Source organism: Cottoperca gobio, chromosome 22 (assembly GCF_900634415.1).
Source record: "Cottoperca gobio chromosome 22, fCotGob3.1, whole genome shotgun sequence".
In the NCBI taxonomy this organism is placed as follows: domain Eukaryota; kingdom Metazoa; phylum Chordata; class Actinopteri; order Perciformes; family Bovichtidae; genus Cottoperca; species Cottoperca gobio.
The window spans coordinates 14,927,074-14,949,310 of NC_041376.1; the positions used below are offsets into that span (position 1 = coordinate 14,927,074).

The following is a 22,237-nucleotide window of genomic DNA, read 5'->3' on the forward strand; positions in this document are numbered from 1 at the left end:
AGCTTTGGTTAACACAGGGAGCTCCCGTGCTACTTCAATTAAGCCACAGCATTTTGGATTACACAGAGGGTGTGGGACCAATACATTGATATATGCTAAAAGTGCACGACAGTCATTGCAACCGTGGCCAACTTTACTTTGATGCCTCTGTAGTTGGTCTACAGTTACTTGAGGCAGGGGACAGAATATTGCCCACAAGCTGGAGGATGGCCTGCTTGGCTACTGTACTGATATGCACTTCACACAGCAGCCATTTTGTCTCCCAAAGGCAATCGCTGGATTCTTCAAACAGTATCGCTGAGAGACGTCAAGACACAAACTGGCATTATGCATTATGTGAAGACACCGTACTAGCTCATGGCTTGTGAGAGAACTCCACATAACACTCCCTAAGATGGCTCAACACAGCTTCCAAGTTCTAAGTGATGCTCCTCTGGGTGATATTAACCACTGATTGACTAGTGGGGTACTGGATAACTTTTGATGGTTTGGTTGTCAACAATAACAGAATGTTCCACTTCCCTTTTCCTCTGAGAGAGCTACTGAAGACTGCGTTAAAGAGAACTTCTGTCTTAGGCCTGATTCACATCAAACGCCTCCTAAAGTACAACAAACGTGGTAAGTTTTCAAAGTACTTCAAGACCTGAAGTTTACGCGGACCGACTTGATCAGGTTACCGATTGGCCAAATCAGTTTTTTTAAATATTGTACTTACAACAGTAAGTGCTGAGATCTGGGAACACAGTGATGTCACTACAACAAAGTCCGATGGGGATGAAACATCATACGAATTCTCACCTACTGGAAATACTGGTTTAGGTGAGGGGTGGGGCCCGGGTAGAGTGTACAGGAGGCAAGACATGACGTGAATTACACCGCGGTTACATAGCGAGTTCATCATTTCATAAAAAATCATTCTTGGAAGAGAAATTCAAACCATGCATACCTTCTAACCTCTGCACATCTGGAAAATCACTGTGTGGAATGAGCATGCTTGAATGAGGAACCCCCAATTCCAACATGTGATGGTGTGGGAGGAAGCGGTTGGGCCCTTTACGACCATCTGTGCCAATCATAGTTCACTTAATAATTTAAAGTTTGATTTGCTGGTTGTTCACTAAATTCACTAAAAACTGGAAATGTCAACCTCATGGTGTTGCTAGAGGAAGAATCAGAAGATCACCAAAGTCGGTATGATTCATCGTCTGAGGACAAGGATTGTGTGTAGAACATGTCAAGGCAATCCAACCAAAAGTCCTCCTTCTGAGATATTTCAGACTGGACCAAAGTGGTGGACAGACTAACGATGTGGCTAAAAAAAGCACCTAACAGTTTAATACGGTAACTGCTGGTGAAAAGTGGCCCCTGTTGAACACAAGTGGCATGCAGTTTTCATCTGGCACAAAGCAGCGGCATACAAACAGTCAGCAGTGGCTTGTTTCATTAAGAATTGTCAAATGCCATTAGGGAGTAATGTCCCGTGTGGAACACAAGTAACAAACCTTTGTGTGCCACGTCAGTACAAATGCAGCGGCTTATCACTAAGAATCAGCTAAAACAAAAGTGCCGTACCGTCAGCCACTTTTAGATCTCAGCGACACTGTAATAACTTTAAGTGTATTGTAAGGATCACCAATAGGAATGATGGCAAAGATTACACAGACAAGAACCAGGATGTAATAAAATGATCCTTTTTGCTGACAGACCAACAGGCTAAACTCCCTCTGTACTTTTACAATAGGTCTGAGCGTATGTCTGCTGCCAACATAAACAGAGCAAGGTGAAAACAACTACCACTAAGGTTCAAACATGCCCTTCAGCGCTACAAAAGCTGACGGTGCATTACCCAGACTCTGGCCTGCAAGTGTAACTAGTGGCGGAAATGACAGCTATGTAAAAAGGTTACGATAATGACAAGTAAAGGTTACAGCAATGATATCAAAGTGCATTGCAGCAGCTGGGTCATTGCAGTGATTATGGGGGTGTGTCTGTCTGACCCAGCCAAGGTGTCTCTCTCTCTCTCTCTCTCTCACACTCACCCACAGACACACACATAAATATATATATATATATATATATATATATATATATATATATATATATATATATATATATATATATATATATATATATATATATATATATATATATATATATATATATATATATATATATATGCTGGCCCCTGGCCCAGACAGCATCACACTGTGGGAGGAAAGAGAGGTTAGAGTCTCTGGTGGATAGTACAGAGAGGAGGGAGAAAAAGATGAAGGAGGAAACGAAGGGGTGAGGAGGAGAGAAGGGGGGGGGGGGGGGGGGGGGTGATTGCTAATGAGAGAGACAGATGAGGCCAGCCCAGGGTGGTGCTGAGCCAGAGACGAGCCCACACCACAGAGGTCACTGGGAAGACAAAGGGAGAAGTTCAGGGGAGGCTAGGACAGCAAACCAAACTCTTATAACATCCATCCTCAATAACCAACATGCTCAAAAATAAACACAAGTTAGAAAAAAGCTCAAGAATTATTTTTTCAAAGAAGAAGATGGACTGATTTAGAGTCCCTGCAGTCATTTAAACAGCTGAAAGCTTTGAGAACAGTGTGGCTAAAACATTTGACTAATCAAAGACAGAAAACACATGACAACAATTATAACACTGATTAATTAAGTAATGTAATCGATCAAAAACACCATCTCGTCTCAAATGTGAAGTTGCTCTTTACCATTATCTTTGTTATCTGTTTGATTCAACAGATCAATTCAAAGGTGCTACCTTAGGTTTTAAGACATTCTAATTGGCTTTTTTTTTTTCAACTGATCATGAAAATAATACTTATTTGTAAATGTGTATAATGACTCATGCAGTGCCCAGTGCTGTGGAAAATATTTTCCAAAACATGTATTGAGCATATTTCTACAGAAGTTTCTCACCAGCCTATTTCAGTGCTAAAGTATCCTTGACAAAAAAGCATATGCAGTCTTACTCTATATGAATATTCATCAGAAAGAAGTATTGAGTGTGTTTCTGTGTGTGTAATGGCAGCTCTCCTACAGAGACTGAGTGATGTCCACATTCACCAGATGATGGTAGAGACACAGACAAAGTTACAGAGAGCGAGAGGACAGGCCGGGTCTTCTTCTTAAGTTTCTTGTGAGTGTATTCAGTGTGTACTCAGGGCACATGTGTGTGTGAACAGAGAGAGTGTACGGTGGCAGTGGGTGCAGACACACTCTGGCTCTGCAGCATGACCAGCTCATAGCAGAGCCCCACAGAGCGCCACACAACACACACACACACACACACACACACAACACACACACACACACACACACACACACACACACACACACACACACACACTGAACTGACTATCTCCATCCAAGGCCTACACAAAGGATGATGACAGCTGACAACATGATCCCAGATTCTATGTGATTGATCAGCTGTCTTGACAACATAAAGCTGCACCAGGCTACACTTTTGATGTCCACGAGCTTACTGACATTTCCACTTACCTGTGTATGTATGCGAGTAAGTGCATGTTGTGCACATCCTCATTTTCTCATTTTCAACTTCCCCACCCAGCTAAGTGAGCTACATCACCTACGGCAGCTTTGATCTATACGTTTATTTGATCTTAGAAGTTTGGATATTTCATAATTTATTGGCAAGTAAATCATATGAATGCAAGTGAATGGTAGTACATGGAGAATGCAGATGGCGTCTGATTCATTAATCAGTAGGAGTGACTCAGTCAATGATTATCATGTCAGCAAAGCCATCACAGGGGGGGGCTGCTCTGATCTAGACCAAGCAGAGCTCCTTATTAGTGAGCAGGATGTGTTTGCTCCACACTGGGTGATGCAGGGAGTAGAGAGGTTGCCATTCAGCTGGAGGCCCTGGGTAAAAGTCTCTGTTGGCAATCACCAGCCATATTGAAGAGTTGTTGAACCAGATATTGAATCTCAAGGAGCAGCTACAGAGCTGCTCTGTAGCCCACTCTGACCTTTGCACTTCTGGTGAGAAATAGGGAAGTGAAAAGAGAATTTCCTTTCAGGGATCACAAGTATCAAATTATACGAAGTGGAATATATCTTGGTGGCTTAATATTGATCACAGCAAAATCTAAGCCTTTTTTTCTACTCATTTGTACCATGACCATGACCAAAAAAATAAAAGGTTTTGTCCTGTGTACTTACATGTCATGACTTTGACAATATGAAATTGAAAATGTGGTAACATTATCAATAATCAGGTACTTTTGACTTGAATATAAGTAAGCAAGACTAACAGTCTACGGCCAAGCAGCTCAGTGAGGCTGTACTAAATACTGAAGTCGGCACATTAACCATGATAAGACAAACATGCTGATGTTTAGCAGATGTTGTTTACCATGTACCTTGATTTAGCATGTTGTCAAGCTACTAACATTTGCTAATTATCAGTAAACAAAAAGTACAGCTGAGGCTGATGGGAATGTCCTTAGTTTAGCAAGCATTTGGTAATAAACCACATTACAATTATTACAATTCATCCAGAGGGGGACAAATGTCTGCACCAAATTTGTTGAGACAGTGTTGATCACCAGAGTCATCAGGACATGTCGTCTGGGGACCATGAATGTCTGTTTAAAATGTTGGGCCAATCCATCTTGTTGGTGGTGAGATATTTCTCAGGATAAATGGACATTGTGATCTGCTGGATCAGTGGAAAATAAAAAGGCAAAGACTTCTGGATTCCTCCTCTGAGGAATATCTAACGGTAAAACAAAGAATCCCTGTCTGTCTGTATATATGAGTAAATGAGTAAATGTCCCTGGACTCTGAACAACATGGCAAAACGTTACGCAAATCACATGACAAGATCTGCACCTTACACTCAGGAGTGAGAGCAGCATTAAGATGAAAGGCATGGATGTCCACAACACGAATCCTTTGTCCATCCTTCATTTTGAATGATGTTTCTTTTTTAATGATCCCTTTCTAAATTTCTGAACGCAGCACAATAATAACTTACAAGAAATAACTTAAGTAAAGTAAATTGAAATGTAATACTTTAATATGTCTGAACAGGGGCTGCTTTTTATGTTATCTAGTGATGTTAAAGACCCTGCCATTAATGATTATTTACTGCGAATAATCAAGAAATCTCATTTAGAAGCATCTAAAGATTCAAACTCACAGCAGCTCTCCACATTCCAAAGTAAAATAAAAGTGTGTGTGTGTGTGTGCGTGCGCTTAGGGCCAGGTGAAGCCCTTTCCTGCCTCCACATCGCTCCCTCTCTCTCTCTCACACACACAACACATTGCTTTCTCTTTCTTTCTTTGCTTGTCATTCCTTGACATCTCTCCTGTAGGCCTCCGTTACCTTTCTGCCCGTCTCTCTCCTTTCTTTTGCCTCTTGCTCCAGGGAGCCACCCACACCAATTGACAGACAGTGTATCACACACACACACACAGCTGAAAGTACCATCTTGTGTGTGTGTGTATATATATATATACACCAAGTCCAGAAGGCCCTTGAAATATGCACAGCAGTCCCATGCATAATACATGGGCACAGCAGGAGAAAAGAGCTTGTGAGCCGAGTGGATCTCCACCTCTCCACTCCACCTCCCCCCATCCTCCTCTCCCCCTCTCTCCATCACACTGTCTGCTGCTGCTGTGCATATGTTTTAAATAACAACGGTCTCTCAGGGTCATTTGTGGGTCAGAAATGATGATGGAGGGAACGCATGAGGGCAGGAGAGATAGATAGATGGCAGCAGGAAAGGGAATGAGGCGAGACTGTGCGGTCACAAAGAAAGACAGGCATTTTTATGCTTGGCAGAAGAATAGCAGAGCAACATAATATGAAAAGAAAGGAGACGAATGATTCACTGTTTTCAGTCAGCTGAGGCCTGACCACCCAGCAGTCTCAGTACAACCAGTGACTCTACAGGCTGGCTGTCAAAAGGTCAGACACACTGCAGAAACCGCAGGACGTTAAGCTGTGGTAACCCACTGGTGAGTTTGTCATTTACCTCCAGAAAGTGAGGTAATCTTCCCAGAAAGCAACGGCTGTACTGCACATTCACATGACCTAAAGTCACTGATTCAGAAGCTGGAGAAACTGCTTCAATTTGTTTTGACTTGTTATGTGCGTGTGATATTCTACTCTGAATTATTATTACGGATGTCCCATTCAAGGTTTTTGACCCCATTTACGATCAGAGTCTTTTAATATTGGGTATCTACTAACGTTTACCTAATATATATATATATATATATATATATATATATATATATATATATATATATATATATATATATATATATATATATATATATATATATATAGACACACACACACACACACACTGAAATAATAGCTGTAGCCTACTTAATCACAAACTATATGATCCAAATGCTAAAGGCCCTGGTTGGAAATTATTAACTTTAAAAGCTTAAGTTCTTGATAATATTGATATTAAATATATATATATATATATATATATATATATGACTATATATATATATATATAAAGTTTGACTGGAATAATGAGTCTCCCGAAAATGACGTGAAGCGATCAGCTGGAGAGAAGACGCATCACTCTGTTGGACCTACACAAACATTCAGTCCACTCTAGTTGTACGGTGGCTTTAGACAGACAAGTTTTATCTTGACTCGCCATCAATTTACTTCTGGAATTAGCATAAATGAACGATGGCCAATATGACCTGACACCAGAGACAATTGTCATCTTAACCGCTGAGATCGACGGTCTGCCCCGGCTATTATTTCATCAATACACGTTATCTAGAATTAAGAGACATACTTTTTTTTCATGGCGTCATGGCTTTTCATTGGACAATACAGTCCAATGCAGCCACCCCACACTTACTGCCTATTATAGCCTACATGTCATGACTCACATGTCACCTTAACATATTGACAATAAACATATTTGTATACAGTCAAAGAAATGGAAAGTGTGCATCTTGGTGAAAAGGTGTGTGTGATGTGTGTGTCTTTGGTGGGGAATGCATACATTGTAACTTGCAAGTCTAATTTTCACCTGCATTTTATCGCAGGTTTTTTTTTCTGGTATTGTTTTATGTTAACGTATGAGATCTCATATTAACAAACAATTTGACTTAAACATGCTAAGAAGCTGTTGATAAAACAAAGCCCTCTCAGGGTCCACTTCCTTATTTGTTCTGGAGTTTCCAACCAGATTAGGCAGGCCTCATCAGGAGATGAAGATAGCTCAGTTGCCATGGAACTGTAGATATATGAAATAATGAAAACGTTGAACATGACAACAAAGCAAAACTCATCTGCTGATGCAGACCGTGTGATAAAGTTTAAAGCTCTGGCACAAGCTTGTAAGTGGACCTTGAGGGGAGATTGTTTTGTCAACAGCAATTTCAGGGTCAAGAGTGAAAGGTCAAGCTAAGAGGTTTTTCCAACTGCATGCAAATCATGCAAAGACAATAAATGAGCACCAAAGCTGAAATAACAGTGAATGATGTTCGGAGCCTCGGAGGTGAACATTAACAAAAAGTACAGAGGATGACTTACAATGAGCCGTTTGAGCCCTGTGAAGGACTGTTCCACAGAATCGTCGGTGAGGACCTGCCGCTTCATTGCTGCCGCTTCTCCCAGGAAACGAAGCATTAAGTCTTTTACAGCATCGCCCTGCAGCCAAACACACACATTCATACATTTAACACCATAATAGATGTGTACAAGCAAGAGACATGAGAGCTATCATGCTGACAGAACCTGAATATTACCTGCAGGCAAAAAAAAAAACATTAAAACTTGACCTGGACATCCCTTGATTTGTACAGAATAACAATCAGCAAAACAATATTAAGCCCAAAAAAGAATGAAACAAAAAACAGACCGAAAATGCTGTCTTTAATCCAGACTTAGAGTGGATCTAATTTGTTTGCTGAAAACTGGCTCTTAGTGGGCAAAAACACCATTTGACGGAAAAAAATCCTTGATTTGTATTCATTTATTCAAGCAGGCATTCAAACCCACTGAGGGGATAATGAACACAATCTAAGCTGGGAGGTGGACGTACACCATAAAATTCAATTGAATAAATAAGTGAATTGATGTTTCATCACTCAGGGTTGTTATTATGAATAAATATTACTGTTGAAGGAGCTCAGAGGGTGTTTATGAGGGGGAAAAAAACAGGATATGGTGACACAATAGCCAAGTAAGGGTGTGTGTATGTGTACTTCTAGACAAGTGACAACTGTCTCCGCTATCTGTTGTGCCGGAGCAGAAGAAAGGTCTGACTGAAACCACTGTCATTCTGCTATAGACAGAAGAACAAATCAGGATGATCAAGGTGGAGCCTAACGCTAATAAATGCCTTGCCATTATAGATCAGAGGCTTTTTAACATATCACGACAATCTCTAAAACAATACATAAAATAATGCACAAGAAAGTGTCTTGCAAGCGTTTCCATTAGCTAGCATGAAGGTCAACAATTTTGACAACAATGAAAAAATAAATATCATAGTAATGATAACAATCCCTGTTACAGATATCACTACCGTGGGACATAAATCAATGTAAGAAACAATTGCTTTTTTCATTTCATGTAAACAAAAAGATTCTGTACAACAATGACTCAAAATCCTAGTTTCATTATAATATAATTCAAAACTAAAAATAAGCCTTGTTCATTATGTTAAAGGTTCCACAAAGTCTTACAGCCTTGCCAAAGACTGGTTTTTAAAAAGTAATGGTCAAAAACGAAGCACGAGGTGTCTGGGTCAAGCTCCAAAAACAATGGATCCTACATTTCCCATGATGCAACTCAATAGTATCTTTTGTTAGACTTTACTTGTGTGGTAGGGCCAATAGACCGGTACATACAGGTACCTCAAAAGAAAAAGGTGACCCAGAAGGCGACACGTTCTGGTCCAGGCTCTTGTCATCTCACGGTGTGACTACTGCAACTCCCTCCTCGCTGGACTCCCTACATGTGACATTCGACCTCCACAGCTCATCCAGAATGCAGCAGCCCAACTGGTCTTTAACCTACTCAAGTTCTCCCAGATTACACCGCTCCCTTCATTGGTTACCAGTAGCTGCCCAAATCTGCTTCAATACACTGGTGCTGGCCTACAGTGCTGTGAATGGATCAGGCCCTTCCTACATGCAGGCCATGATCGAACCATATACCCCAGCCCGCTCACTTCGCTCTGCATTGGCCAATCAGCTCGCTGCTCCCTCACTGCGAGTTGGACCCAGATACTCCTCAAATAAAACCTGCCTGCTTGCTATCCTGGCTCCAAAATGGTGGAACTAGCTCCCCATTGATATCAAGTCATCAGGTTTTCCTATTACTTTCCTTACGAAACACAGCGCGATTCTTTTCCCACTTGGCGAATGACACTTGATGACACAATGCCAGTCCAGTCTTTCAAACCCCACAAATGTAGTTTGTAATGCAGGCTTTCTGGTAAAAATGTGTGGTCTATCAACTGTTATCACAGGTCGACTCGTACTTCTTATGATGTATTAAGTGAAGGACAAGTGTAACATTGGTAGAGTGTCCTTTTAAATAGAAGGGCATCCATCTCAAACATCTATTACTATTTTTTAATGAGGATACATTTTTGGCTTTCTAAAGACATATGTTGATGACATGTTGATATGATAAGCATTTACTGCTCAAGTGCTTGTCCTACCTGAAGGTTGTCAAACTTGAGTCCAGGCATAGTCAGTTTGTTGGTCTCTACATAGGCTGGGCCGTACTGCTGGGTGGCCACAGAGATCAACACCTTCCTGCTCTCCTCAGATGGCAGCCAGGCATCATGGCGCCTATCCACCTCACTCAGACTCAGCGCCGTTGCAAATGGGTCATCGCTCCCAGAGAACACAGCCTGGAGCTGGTTGAAGGGCTGCGGCTGAGTGGCAGGGGCTTGAGTTGGAGCCGGGGCTGCTTGGGGTGGAGGAGGTATGGCCTTGGCAGTGGATTCGGTAGGGGCAGGACCAAACACTGAACTAGGAGTGGGAGCACCAGAGTCCAGAGGTCCACCGGGGGTGGAGATGGAGGAGGAGGTGGAAGAGAGCTGGCGCTCAGGGGTGGGGGCTATGGGCGCTGGGGTGGGGCCAGGAGGAATGTCAGCATTTGGGTTTGAAACTGAGATGAAGGAAGAGGGGACAGTAAAGGAATCAAAGAAGTCAGAGGCTGGATTGACCTGTCCATTGTCAGTGAAGAATTTACTGAGGCTGGGGCTGGGCTGGCACACGAGGGGAGCCATCAGCTTGCTGGGGGTTACTGCCTCATTGCTTCCGCCACCACTCCCCATGCTAAAACTGGGGGACTTGATGAGGGTGGGCTGGAAGCCATCAGGCACTAGAGACTTTGGATGGGTGCCCTGGCTGAATATGGTGCACACCGGCACAGGTTCGTCTTTTGGGCTTGTCTCTTTAGCTTCTAGTGGTGTTGGTTCTCCACTTTTAAGATCAGATAGGCTCAGTGCGTTAACTTCAAGTGAAATACAGGCTGTGACCTGCTCTTGAGTGTCTACATGCTCCTTTGTGTCCTCATCTACTTTCTCCACAGAAACACCTTTCTCCTCTTCCTCCATTGAAACTTTAATCTCGGTCGTATTTTGTCCAATTTCACTTTGTTCCTCTTGGTCGCCTGATGTCTCTTGTGAATTATCTTCTTCCTCTACTCCATCCAGAAAGGAGTCAATGGGAGCTACATCGTCCTCCTCACTGTTATTAGGCGAGTCAGAAATCATGACGCTCTCCATCATCTGATCATTGAACTTGTCCATCAGGCTCTCTGAAGGTGTAGTGCTGCTTTCTTCCTGGGGGGTGGCAAACTCTCCGCCCAAGTCGATGCTGTCTTCCTTGGGAACAACATTGTCTCTGGGAGGGGTTTGGCTGGTGGTTAGCTCTGGAGGATCTGGGTTTGGGGCTTCATTGGTTACATCTTCCACTGTGATGTCCAAAGTGACTGGCCGCTGAGACAGAGCCTCCCCACTGTCCATCTTACTGCTCCTAACAATTCAACACATGACATTACCCTTGTGATTTAATATTAACATATATTCTGTGCGTAATTGTACAACACTTTGCAGCACTTGTCACTTCCTGTCATTATAAGGAAACGCTATTGTTTACAAGTTCTTCCGTAAACATTGAGCTAACATTGAACTAAGTCAGTTTCACGCTTTTTATTCATGCTTAATGTCCTGTCACGAAAGAGCCGTTCCCCGAGATATCGGAGGATTGTTGTCTGTTTGGTACTAGCTATCTCGCTAATGCTATATTAGCCGGTTGGCTATCGTACGCTAACTTAGCTGAGCAGCTGGTTCAAAATGTAAGATACATGCTTGACTTATAGCAGTCTACGCTTTAAAAAGTAAGAGACATACAACCGTGATATCGATATCACTACGCAAAGACAGACAACAAATACAAAACTGAAACAAACACGATTATGTTTCTTACCTTACTGCACTGACAGATATAACTCTACTGCGCATGCGCAGCTACAAAGGGAAGCTAAATGTACGGTATTCCAGAGTAGACAAATTTCATTGCACCGTTTTTTAGTATTCTTAGGCTTCTTCTACGTACTTTTAAAAGCATATATAACGTTGCACGACGGCCGTTACGTATTTTAGTTGTACGCTTCATTTATGACCATTTTTTAAATCGCGGAAGTGCAGCCACTGTGTTGTGTTTTGTGCAGTACGTAGCACAGTTACAGGATTTTTCTAGGGTTTTCACCGTGAAACGAAGTTTAAAAAAAACACAAACAAAAAAGATTAGAAAGCTCTTACTCTGGGAAACAGACTGAAGCATGGAGGACGACGCTCCTGTCATTTATGGTCTCGAATTCCAGGTACTGCCACACCATTCATTAGTATTTACCCGAGTGAAAGATAGCTCTACTCTATTCTATTTCACTTATTAGCAACTCTCAGAATATCTACGTTACTCTGTTTGAATATTATTTTCTTCATGAAAACGTTTTCATGAGAATGGACAGTCATGTTATTTTGTATCTACTTTGCAGGCACGAGCACTTACTGCCCAGACAGCTGAAACTGATGCCATTCGTTTCCTTGTGGGCACACAGTCACTGAAATTTGACAACCAGGTAAGAAAAATATTTCATGACGGACATCTCATACCATTTAAAGCCATGGGAAGAAAGTTGTGTGCAACAGGAAACAATGGGCTCCACTTCATTGTCCCCAGACAATCACAATGTTTTTGTCTTTTGAAAAATAATAATGGAAACAAAGCGTTTTGCAAGTATCCTGATGTCTACTGCCTGACCCTTTCTTCTTGAGAGATACATGATGCTATATCTGCTCAGCTCAGTAATTATAACAACAACAACAACAACAACAACAACAATAACAACAACAACAATATATATAAAATGTAAAATATACATCTAGGCTAAATGCAGGAAAACATAAACATATATTTGGTTTAATTTGAATCAATTCAAATGATTATCCGTTAAAAGCTAGGTTTAAAATATGTGATTTAGGCTCATTTTTAAGATACTGTTCAAAATATCCATTAAGGGATTTTTTAAACAGTTTTAACTTTGAGTTCCTTTGTTTCTATTTGAACTTTTTTCTTTTTATTATGATATTAAGATTTCAGAAATATAGCTTGACAAAAAAGTGGATGGTTAGTTAACTTTCTGTTTTCAGTTTATTTTCATAATGTCTCAAAATAAAAAAAGTTGGCCGAAATAGGGGTTATGTGATCTTTTAAATTAAAATAATTTGAAGCTTTTGAAATTTAAAACTGTATTTTTTTTATCAATTGCAGATGATTAAGTTATTTGTTTTACAATAGTATAACATGTAGCAGAGAGTGGGTGGAGGTAATTGAGATCAAATGAATGAATATATAACTTTCTCTAGGTCAGGTCAGAGGCGAACAGACTTGTGTTGAATATATGTGAAATGTTAAAAGCAAGACCAAATAACCTCTTGCATCGCATTTCAGTTTTAAAATTCAAATGAGAGTCAAAGATGATTCTGAAGTTCTTGCAAGAAAGCATGATGGGCCAACATGATGACATGAAGTTAGACGGGCCAATTAAAGTTAAAAACTTAATTGTGTATGTTCATTTTAAGACCTCAATGTAAGATCCAACAGTTCTGATTTTAGTCAGAAAATATATTTGTGGCCACCTTCAACCTTTTTCAAGACAATCAGGATTTGAGTGCCGAAAGGATGAGCTATATCTTTTAGGGTCTTGTTGTCACACAACAGGGCTTAGTCCTGCAAACTGTAAACAGGTTACAACTGCTTGAACCTGCTTGAATAGACCCAAAGAGCCAAAAGATCAGGATACTTTTGTTTTCCTGGTATGTGTGAGCATAAAGATGCATACTTTAGATCTAAGGTTCATGAAAAAAATCAGCATATAAACCATAATCATAAATAACTGCAAAGATTTAGAGAGAAAAAAAAAGCTGAAGAAGATTTTTACTCCACATTAAATGTGAAATTAAATTAAATACTTGACATAATATAAAACAAACAACCTCTCAGAAAACTAAAGAACACACCTGGCAAGTATAGTATTTACAAATGGACATTGTTTGTAACCTTGTATTGCTGATAATCTGTGGCTTATTAAATGTCTTCATCCATTCATACTATTAATTGCCCGTCCTAAAGCCAAGGTTGTCTTTAGGTTCACATTAGGTTGTGGTTAGTTCCTTTTCTTTAGGTAAGACAATATAGTACACATATTTTAGGTTTAGATTTAAGATAACCAGAGTTTTTTTCTTGTCCTTGGTATTGTGCTTTTGTATATGTGTAATATGTGTATATGTATGTGTGCTTTGAAGGATGTTGCGGTAATATGGCATACGCTGTAACCACTCGGCTACCGAAGCGTTCCACTTATCAGAAAAAAGATCTCCCACAATATGCCAAATATTTGCTGCTTCCAGCTACTTAAATGTGAGGATTTTCTGCTCTTCACTGATTTGTATTATTATTATTATTATTATTATTATTATTATTATTATTATTAATTGAAACTCTTACTTGGACTAAAAGAGCAGGATGAAACAATATCACCATGGGATTTGTTATTTTGGGCATTTTTCAGCAAATTTTGAACATTTTATAGACCAAACAATTAATAAAAAAAGAAAATCAACTGAATAATCAGTAACCATAGTAATTGTTAGTTGCAGCCTTAAATTAAAAACGTTTTTATTGCAAAATGTCAGAACATAGTACAAAAAGCCAATCACAATTTCCCATGGCCCACGTTGAAATCATCACGTTTGTTTATTTTGTCCAAACAACATTTGTTTGTTTTATGTGATATAAACTAAACCAGAGAAATGCAGCAAATCTTGCTGGGACTAGCATCTGAAATGTGATTATGGCATTTTTGCTTGATAAAACATACCGCTGTTATTTTTTTGCTTAATTGTTTGCTCTATAAAACATCAGAAAACAGAGACAAATGTTAATATAATGAAAGCCAAGGAAAAGTGGGACATTCTCATATGTCAGAAGTTGGAATCAGTAAATGTTTATAGTTTTTGCTTTAATATGATAAAAAAAATATATTGATCAAAATACTGTAGTTATGAATTAATTGTCTGTCAGTTGACCAATTGTTTAAGCGCCAAGCTGTTATCAAAATTCTTGTGAATGAATTTTGTGTCAATTAATAAATCAATTTATCAATTGTTGTTTAGGCACCACTTTGGGACTACAAGTAGGTGTGTGTGTGTGTGTGTGTGTGTGTGTGTGTGTGTGTGTGTGTGTGTGTGTGTGTGTGTGTGTGTGTGTGTGTGTGTGTGTGTGTGTGTGTCTGTCTATGGTTCTTAAGAAAAGGTCTGTATATCATGTGTGTCGGTGAAGGTTTGTGCTGCGAGTGTGTTTGTAGGAGAAACAGATAGAGAGTGGGGTGTGTGCATGCATGCACATCTTGCAGAGGTCATTACAGAGACAGATGACAGAAACAGTTGGCTCTAAACGGGGGAGAAATAATTAGCTCTCTGATAGAGAGAAAACACACACACACACACACACACACACACACACACACACAGATATATACAGCATTTCTGCCTTGAAGAAACAAGCCTATTTCCTGGCAGACTTCAGTGTGAAAACGGTCTGGCACTGAATACAGACGTAGTTCAATCCAAGTCTTGTGTAGCGAGTCTAATACGGAGCTTGTTGGGAATAGTGACAATGCAGCCCAGTCGATCTGTGTGATTTCTTATTACACTCTGTCAGTAGCTTAATATACTCCTCCTAACACTTTTCTCCATTCCGGCATACTGTAAGCACAGAGCTGAAAAACAAGAAAACCAGAGGCATATTCTTCAATAGTAGTGTTAATAATCTTAGTACAGTTATTAGATTTATGTAATGGTGCGTATTGCTCATTTATTCATTGGTCTGTTGGCTTTAAGGCCACTGTAGACTGCCATTCTGTGAGGTCTCAGATGAAAGTTGACATTAGTGAAAAAAGGAGTCAATCCAAAACGGTGGTCCGACATTGCACTATAAGGAATGCACAATCCAACGCCGTCGACTAATTTAGATGCTGAATTCTGTTTTCATGTGGACACCAGATCCACTTACTGAAGATAGTGGGCTGGTTTTCGTCACGGTCGCAAGCAGAGCCCCGACCTGAACTTCCTGATGTTGAAGTCCTCCTATTTTGGTGCCCAGCGCAGAAAGAAGCCAGGTTTAGAACTTCTCTCATTTTTCTTTACACAACTTTTGCTGTCAACTATAAAGTGAACGACTGAGTGTTACACTATAAATGTCTTCCAGGAGAGACTGAAAATCTGCGGCGTTATCCCCATATTTAAATGAAATCTGCCCCCTCTCTATGACGGTCGGCTTTTTACCCCGCCAAATTCTGGCAGTTCTAGTCCTCGATATGATTAAAAAGAAATGTATCATACCGGCGTCTGAAACCCCTTTCCGATTTCAATTTTTTGTAACTTTCGGAAATTGGCTAGGTGTGTAGAGATGTGAAAGTACGCAATTCTTTGAACATCTCTATCATCGCTCATTTTTAAATCTTTAGAAAAGGTATTCTGTACCTTTTTTTTTTTTAGTGTGTACAACTGAATGTATGTCCCAAAGTGTGCACCGCTGTCCCTACTTCTTTATTAATTGCGTCAAAACATAGCTCAAACAAAGATGTGTCAATGTGACTGATACTACAGCCAATGTCTACAAACCTAGTCATTGTAATGGAGCATGAGAGGACTCAACATACACGAGTCAATGCAAAATTGTAACCACCATTTTGATCAGATTCTTTAAGAAGGCACCGTGCTAGCTCTACAGCTCTCTCTTTTGTGTTGCAGCATTTACAAAACATAAGCATGGAAGTTGCTTGGACATTTTCTTAATTTACATTCACCGCGCATTCTTTGCACACTCTTACCCTCTCAAAATGATTAGACCCATCTAACACAGTGTGGTATGCAACGTATGTAAAGGACCTTTAGTGTGACTGGATTGCTGTTACTTCTGGCTGATGTACCCATGTTGTTAAACTTAAAAAACAAATGTTTTTAAATACTTTACTTAACTTGATGTGTGGTTGGTTTTCTGATAGTTTCATGTCAAAGAGCCTTCAAAGCTGTAAAATCAAACAGGGGATCATTATTCATCTTTCGGGTTATGTTCTTTGAGATAACCCTACATTTGAATTGCAGTGCTGTCCGTTTTATTCATGAAGCTCATTGTCCTTTCCACTCTGCATAAGTTTGCTGGCCAACATTGGTAAGCTTAGTTGGTCTAAGTTTGAACTTGCAATGTGAAAAATGTTTTTCCGATGGGCATTTCAGCCCTGATAGCTTCTTCTGTATCCATAAGCCTGCTGGCCTCTCCACCTCCCATTAAGCATAATGCAGGGTGGAAATGTCTCTCTTAACTCGCAGAGCACCTCTCAAATCCCTCAGAGACCAATAGCTGGAATGACAAATAGGAGGGCACGTCGGCATGGCATTTAAGGCTGCTAACGAGATAAAGCGCCCGAGCTTGGCACCTCTCACCCGCTCGCAACTCCTCCGCCCCGCTTACTGTCATCTGTGCGGCTAAAGAGCTTTAGCGAAAGGCCCCTGAAGTGGGGGCCATGAGCCAGCTTGGCTTTATCCTTCCCTTACCCCCTGTTCCCGACCTCCCTCCTCTCCCCTTCCCTGCCTCGATTCCTCCCACCATCGGCACATAATTAAAAGCGCTGGGCTGGGTGCCCAAGTGGCTGAAGGCTATGAGTCACTCCCCAAGCCTGGAAGAATGAGGGATAAATCACCTGGAGGAGGAGGGCTGGAACTTCTCTCTCCCCTCACACCTAGGTTCATTCGGGGGGACCCTATTACTAGGCCCTCCAATTACCCTGTCCCGCCAGCCTGAATTTATTTGTACCGCTCCCACACCACCATAAAATTATAACTTTGCGTAATAATTTTTTGCTCGATGCAGTCCAACCCAAGGTTAATAGCCGCCTAGCTGACTTTGAGGAGGCTGAAGGATGCTGGCGGTACGATGCTCTTCTCCTCCTCCTCACGCTCTCTCCTTTCATCCTGTTTTTCAGCCTGTAAAAGTAGTACAGGGAAGGGAAGTGGAAGTGCCTAGCAGGAGTTATTGTCCAGTGCAACCCCATTAACGGTCCCCCAAGGTGCTGTAAGTGTCTCTCTTATGGGAGAAACCGCCATTAATTGTCTGATCAAACCTTGAGACCCTCACTGTTTTACTGCATTGTAGGCCCTGAACTGCATTGAATTGAGGACCCTCTTGGAATAGATTTCCATCTAATAAAAGAACTCTGTAAGGAGGAGTTTCTATTAACTTCTTATGGATAAAAGTTTAGCTTGTTTGCTGTAAAGTCTAGACAACTGTTGATTTGTTTTCAAGTGCAGCTCAGGTCTTGGCATTAAACCAGGTCAAGGAAACCTGTAAGTATTTCAGGTGCCTTATGGCATATAGTAGTTCAGGTGTAACTGTTAACAAGTGTAAGTTTAAGTGTTCAATGTTGTCTGAACACAAGCATCTTTACAAGACCTTTGTCTGAGTAAAAGTACAGTTTGATCAAGAGAAGAAGAGTATGAGTATCAGCCATCTTTCGATGCCTTAACTGACAGTTTTAAATAGTGTTGAACATCTATAGCTTTTTTGGGAATAACCTATATATAACATTTCAGGTTTCTCGCCTGCCAACGAAAGAGTGTTCAATATCATTCTTGGTATTCTTATCCCAATTAGTATTGATGCTGCGTATTTCAAGGTTTTAACATCAGTTATTCAAAGTGACTCATTTGCTGAGCTGCTTGATTCAAAATGAATTAAATCAAACGGGAAACAAATACTGTCCACTCTTCAGAAAAGATTTGCTCACAGCTACCATTTCCATTTCCATTTCAAGGCTTCAAATCTTCAGCGCCATTTCACCTCACTCCATGCTAACATCGACCAGGAATTCCCAAAAGGTACTGAACTTCTCAAGCAGAAGTTAAACACCTTGAAAAGTCAGGCAGAAAAGCACACACAGTTTTTCAAAAAAATAACGAAGCACTCGGAGAGCGTAACGCTTGCATCATATCAAGTTGCTTGGAGAATTAGAGCATTTTCCCTCTCTGCTAAAAGCAAGCGGACAAGCCACTGGTGCCACCCTGAGAAGGCAAACAGCCCGATATGCAACATTGGTTGAAACCCTGCACGAAACTGTGCAACCCGGTTCCATGAGCTACAGCTGAAAAGGTCACAGATTACGTTCCTCGTCGACCCTTTTAATGCTGAGACGGACTGTTTAAATGCTCCGCTAGTCACGGACGAGGCGGTGGCCCAGTTGGAGATGATTGAACTTTCTGAGGAAGACCAACTGAAACTTGTTCTGAGTGAAGGGACCCTTGAGTTCTGGAAAACTGTGCCAATGGAAAAATATCCCAATGTCAAACGGGCTGTGCTCAAGCTACTATCAATGTCGGTGTTATCTACCCTGAAACGCGTGCAATCAAAGTATCGATCTGTTCTGACTGACACACACGTGAAAGAATTGCTTGGAGTGACCACGACGGAATACAAGCCAGATTTGAGGAGGATTGTTCAAGGCAAGGAGTGTCAGAAGTCCCACTAATTTAAAGAAGCAACATGCTGAGGAAGATAAAACACACTGAGAGTTTGTGTGTGAGAGTGCACACAATGTTCATTGTTGATAATAAGTGGCCTCTGCATACTGATAGGAGAGGTTTAATTCAATTTCTCTCAATATTGTGTGTGTGTGTGTGTGTGTGTGTGTGTGTGTGTGTGTGTGTGTGTGTGTGTGTGTGTGTGTGTGTGTGTGTGTGTGTGTGTGTGTGTGTGCGCGCTCTTTGCAGTAACATAGTAACATTTCTGGCTCTTAACCTCTGACTGGTTGGCCCCCCCTGATCTAGCCTCTTAATTATGCTCTCAAAGTTTACCATTTACCTTTGAAATGTAGCCTATACAATTGTCTTTGTAATAAATTATGTTTCCAAAGTCATCGAGATCTAAATATTGACCAAAATAATTGTGATTATGATTTTTGCCATAATGTGTTTTCGGAGCTTAGAATGAGCCCTTCATATCTACATAGGGAGCAGGTCCTCTTCCTCTGCCTGAATGTTACATGTACATAGGTCTTCCCCAGGCGGTCCGCGGAGGTACTGCAGGGGGGTCGCAAAATTGTTTGTAGATAAAGCAAAAAACAACAAAAAGAATTGTTGAAGACCCCTGGTCTAGAACAATTATAAAAGAAAGGTTTTCAGCAATAAAACATCAACAGCAAATGATGTGTTGATATGAGTCCCTTGGAGTTGAAAAGCAGGAGGGCTTCTTATTACATTCAGCAGAAAGAAAATAAATCCATCATGGGAACAACTGGTTCAATCGCCCCTCTGTCAAAATATGGCACAAGGTGCAACCCAAGTTTTCTCCTCTATTATTGTAGGTTTTTCCAGCTTCAGCACATGTTAACAACACAGTGAATACAGAAATGTTTTCTAAATTGTCTCAGACTGTCACTCTACTTCACTGATAAATTACACACTATGTAGATCAAAGCCCAAAAGTATAGCTATAGCTAAATTATCAACTGCTGCCAAGAAATGTCATTTTTTTAAAGTACACAATTAAAGCCCTTTCACAGAAAAGCTCTCTTGGATAATGCGCCTCATCCGCAGCCCCCTTTTAGCAGGGCCATTTGTCTTGTAAAAAACAAAGATGGGATGAGTTATATGGATTTCCTTTTCCTTTGACTCCTCCAAATGTCATATGTAGAACTCCCATGAATCCAACGTGGCTTCTAAAAGTGTCTTAATCATCGTTTTAAAGACCAAATCAAGATGAAAAGTCTTCAGCCGTATGAAGTTGACGGGGGGGGGGGGGGGGTTGGATGAACCGAAGAGTATGCCTGCCTTGAAATTACGTTTACTGTCATATTAAAAAGAGGAGCCTTCTTCTTTTTTTCAGGGGGATCAGAGGAGTGAGTGGGGCTTTGAACTGGTGTGTGTGTGTGTGGAGGGAGGGGAGGTGCACACAGTGTTTTAACTCTAGCATCCTCCTCAACACATCTCTCCTCTCTGTCTCTGCTTTTCTTCCAGATCCACATCATTGACTTTGATGATGAGAATAACATCATTAATAAGAATGTCCTTCTGCACCAAGCTGGGGAGATATGGCACATTGGCGCTAGTCCTGCCGATAAGGCTGTGCTTACCACCTGCTATAACAAAAGTGAGTCCTACTGTTTCCTTCTGTCTCTGGCTCCATTCACTGCCTCGTTATGCATAACATCTCTCTTTTTTCCCCCACATACTTTATCTTCCTATTCTTTTCTCTTTCTGTTGGTCCCTTCCGTCTAATGGCCTCATGCAGTTTAGTGGAGAATCATAACATGTAATTAGTCTTTAACAGCTGATCGATAACAGCCAGTCTGTCTTCACAGGTCCGACAGCAGCAACTGTGTAAGAAGTCCTGTCTGATAGAATCAATACTAACGTGTGAACATGACGAACAACATGAGGGATAAGAGCAGCGGCTGCAAAGTCAGGCAGGAGAAAGCTTAAAAGGTCACATGTACGTCATCTGGGCTTTTATGTAAGGTGTTCTGCTAATTGTATCACAAAGGTGTTCTGCGCTATCACTCATTTAAAATGTTCAAGGCGTTCAAGGATTCTTTTGATTTTGAATGTAGAAAGAATTGTAACCAAGACATGTATTTAGCAAAACATACTTTGATGAACAAACTATTCTCTGCATTTCTGCGCCCTTGTTTCTTAGTATGCTTCAGCTGATGTACTTTAATACTTGTGTGTCTGTAATAATCTAAAATCACCTGATGGTATTTGCAGTGCCAGTGTATCAGTGGCACTCTAATTAAGATTATCATTTGAATTGTATTAACAATTTCCTTTCTACGAGTCAAATCTCTGTGTTAAAGGCAAAGTTTGGATGTTCTGAAGAGGGGTTGTACTGAGTTACTGATGCATAGTCAGTGTATCCCCTACATTAGATGGATGTCGGCACACTGGACGAGCATAGAAGCTGAGCAATGTAATGCTGTAGCGAGAGCAGCAGCAACACGTATTTTAACAACCTAAAAGAAGTGATATATATATATATATATATATATATATATTTCTGAAGCCTTGATATCCATCTATACCCTTGCCATAGCAACCAGACTCAGTAATTTTACCTTCTCAGAACCGGGAAGCTGCTGGTCTACTGCTGCCTCCATCAGTCAGTTAGTTAGTGTTATTGTGTAACTTTAGTACATTTGAAGTCACACACTTAAACTGATATTGATTATTGTTTTAGATGTTTAGCTTCTGTTCCGTAACTCCTGTCTGCTTCTTCAAACTGGGGGCATGCCGACCGTAATACACTGATTATGGATAAGTACCTCACACTATCCCACTTCAAACAATCCAAACTATCCCTTTTAAATACGGATATGTACAGTATGTACACTCTGGGCTACGGTTGCCTCAGATGGTCAGTATGGCTAGCGGTTACTTCTGTCTGTCTCTGTGTAAGAGATCTTGTTGGACCAATTCTAGTTAGAGTTTTAGATTTTTGGCAGTGCTTGAGCTTGCATCACACAGAAGCAGAGTGCTCTGTAGGCCTTTTAGAGGTGGATACATCTGGAACAGGATCCCTGTCTCTGTGCCCCCTCCAACAACCCTCCACCGCCCTCTTCTCCATCTCA

General features: G+C 40.9%; 2 protein-coding genes across 2 annotated transcripts in view; one reads left to right on the top strand and one right to left on the bottom strand.

Annotated features, from left to right (window-relative positions):
- Nucleotides 1-11,577, bottom strand: part of trappc12 (trafficking protein particle complex subunit 12) — a 31,625-nt gene extending 20,048 nt beyond the window's left edge. Inside the window, exons 1-3 of the mRNA XM_029460097.1 lie at nt 11,482-11,577; nt 9,702-11,028; nt 7,562-7,678 (exon numbers count right to left, since the gene is read on the bottom strand). Coding sequence (XP_029315957.1) covers nt 7,562-7,678; nt 9,702-11,028; nt 11,482-11,516 — 1,479 coding nt within the window. The 5' untranslated portion in view covers nt 11,517-11,577. The remainder of the gene's footprint in view (nt 1-7,561; nt 7,679-9,701; nt 11,029-11,481) is intronic.
- Nucleotides 11,566-22,237, top strand: part of eipr1 (EARP complex and GARP complex interacting protein 1) — a 50,209-nt gene continuing 39,537 nt past the window's right edge. The window contains exons 1-3 of the mRNA XM_029460098.1: nt 11,566-11,878; nt 12,053-12,136; nt 20,628-20,760. Of these exons, the coding sequence (XP_029315958.1) occupies nt 11,837-11,878; nt 12,053-12,136; nt 20,628-20,760 (259 nt within the window). The 5' untranslated portion in view covers nt 11,566-11,836. The remainder of the gene's footprint in view (nt 11,879-12,052; nt 12,137-20,627; nt 20,761-22,237) is intronic.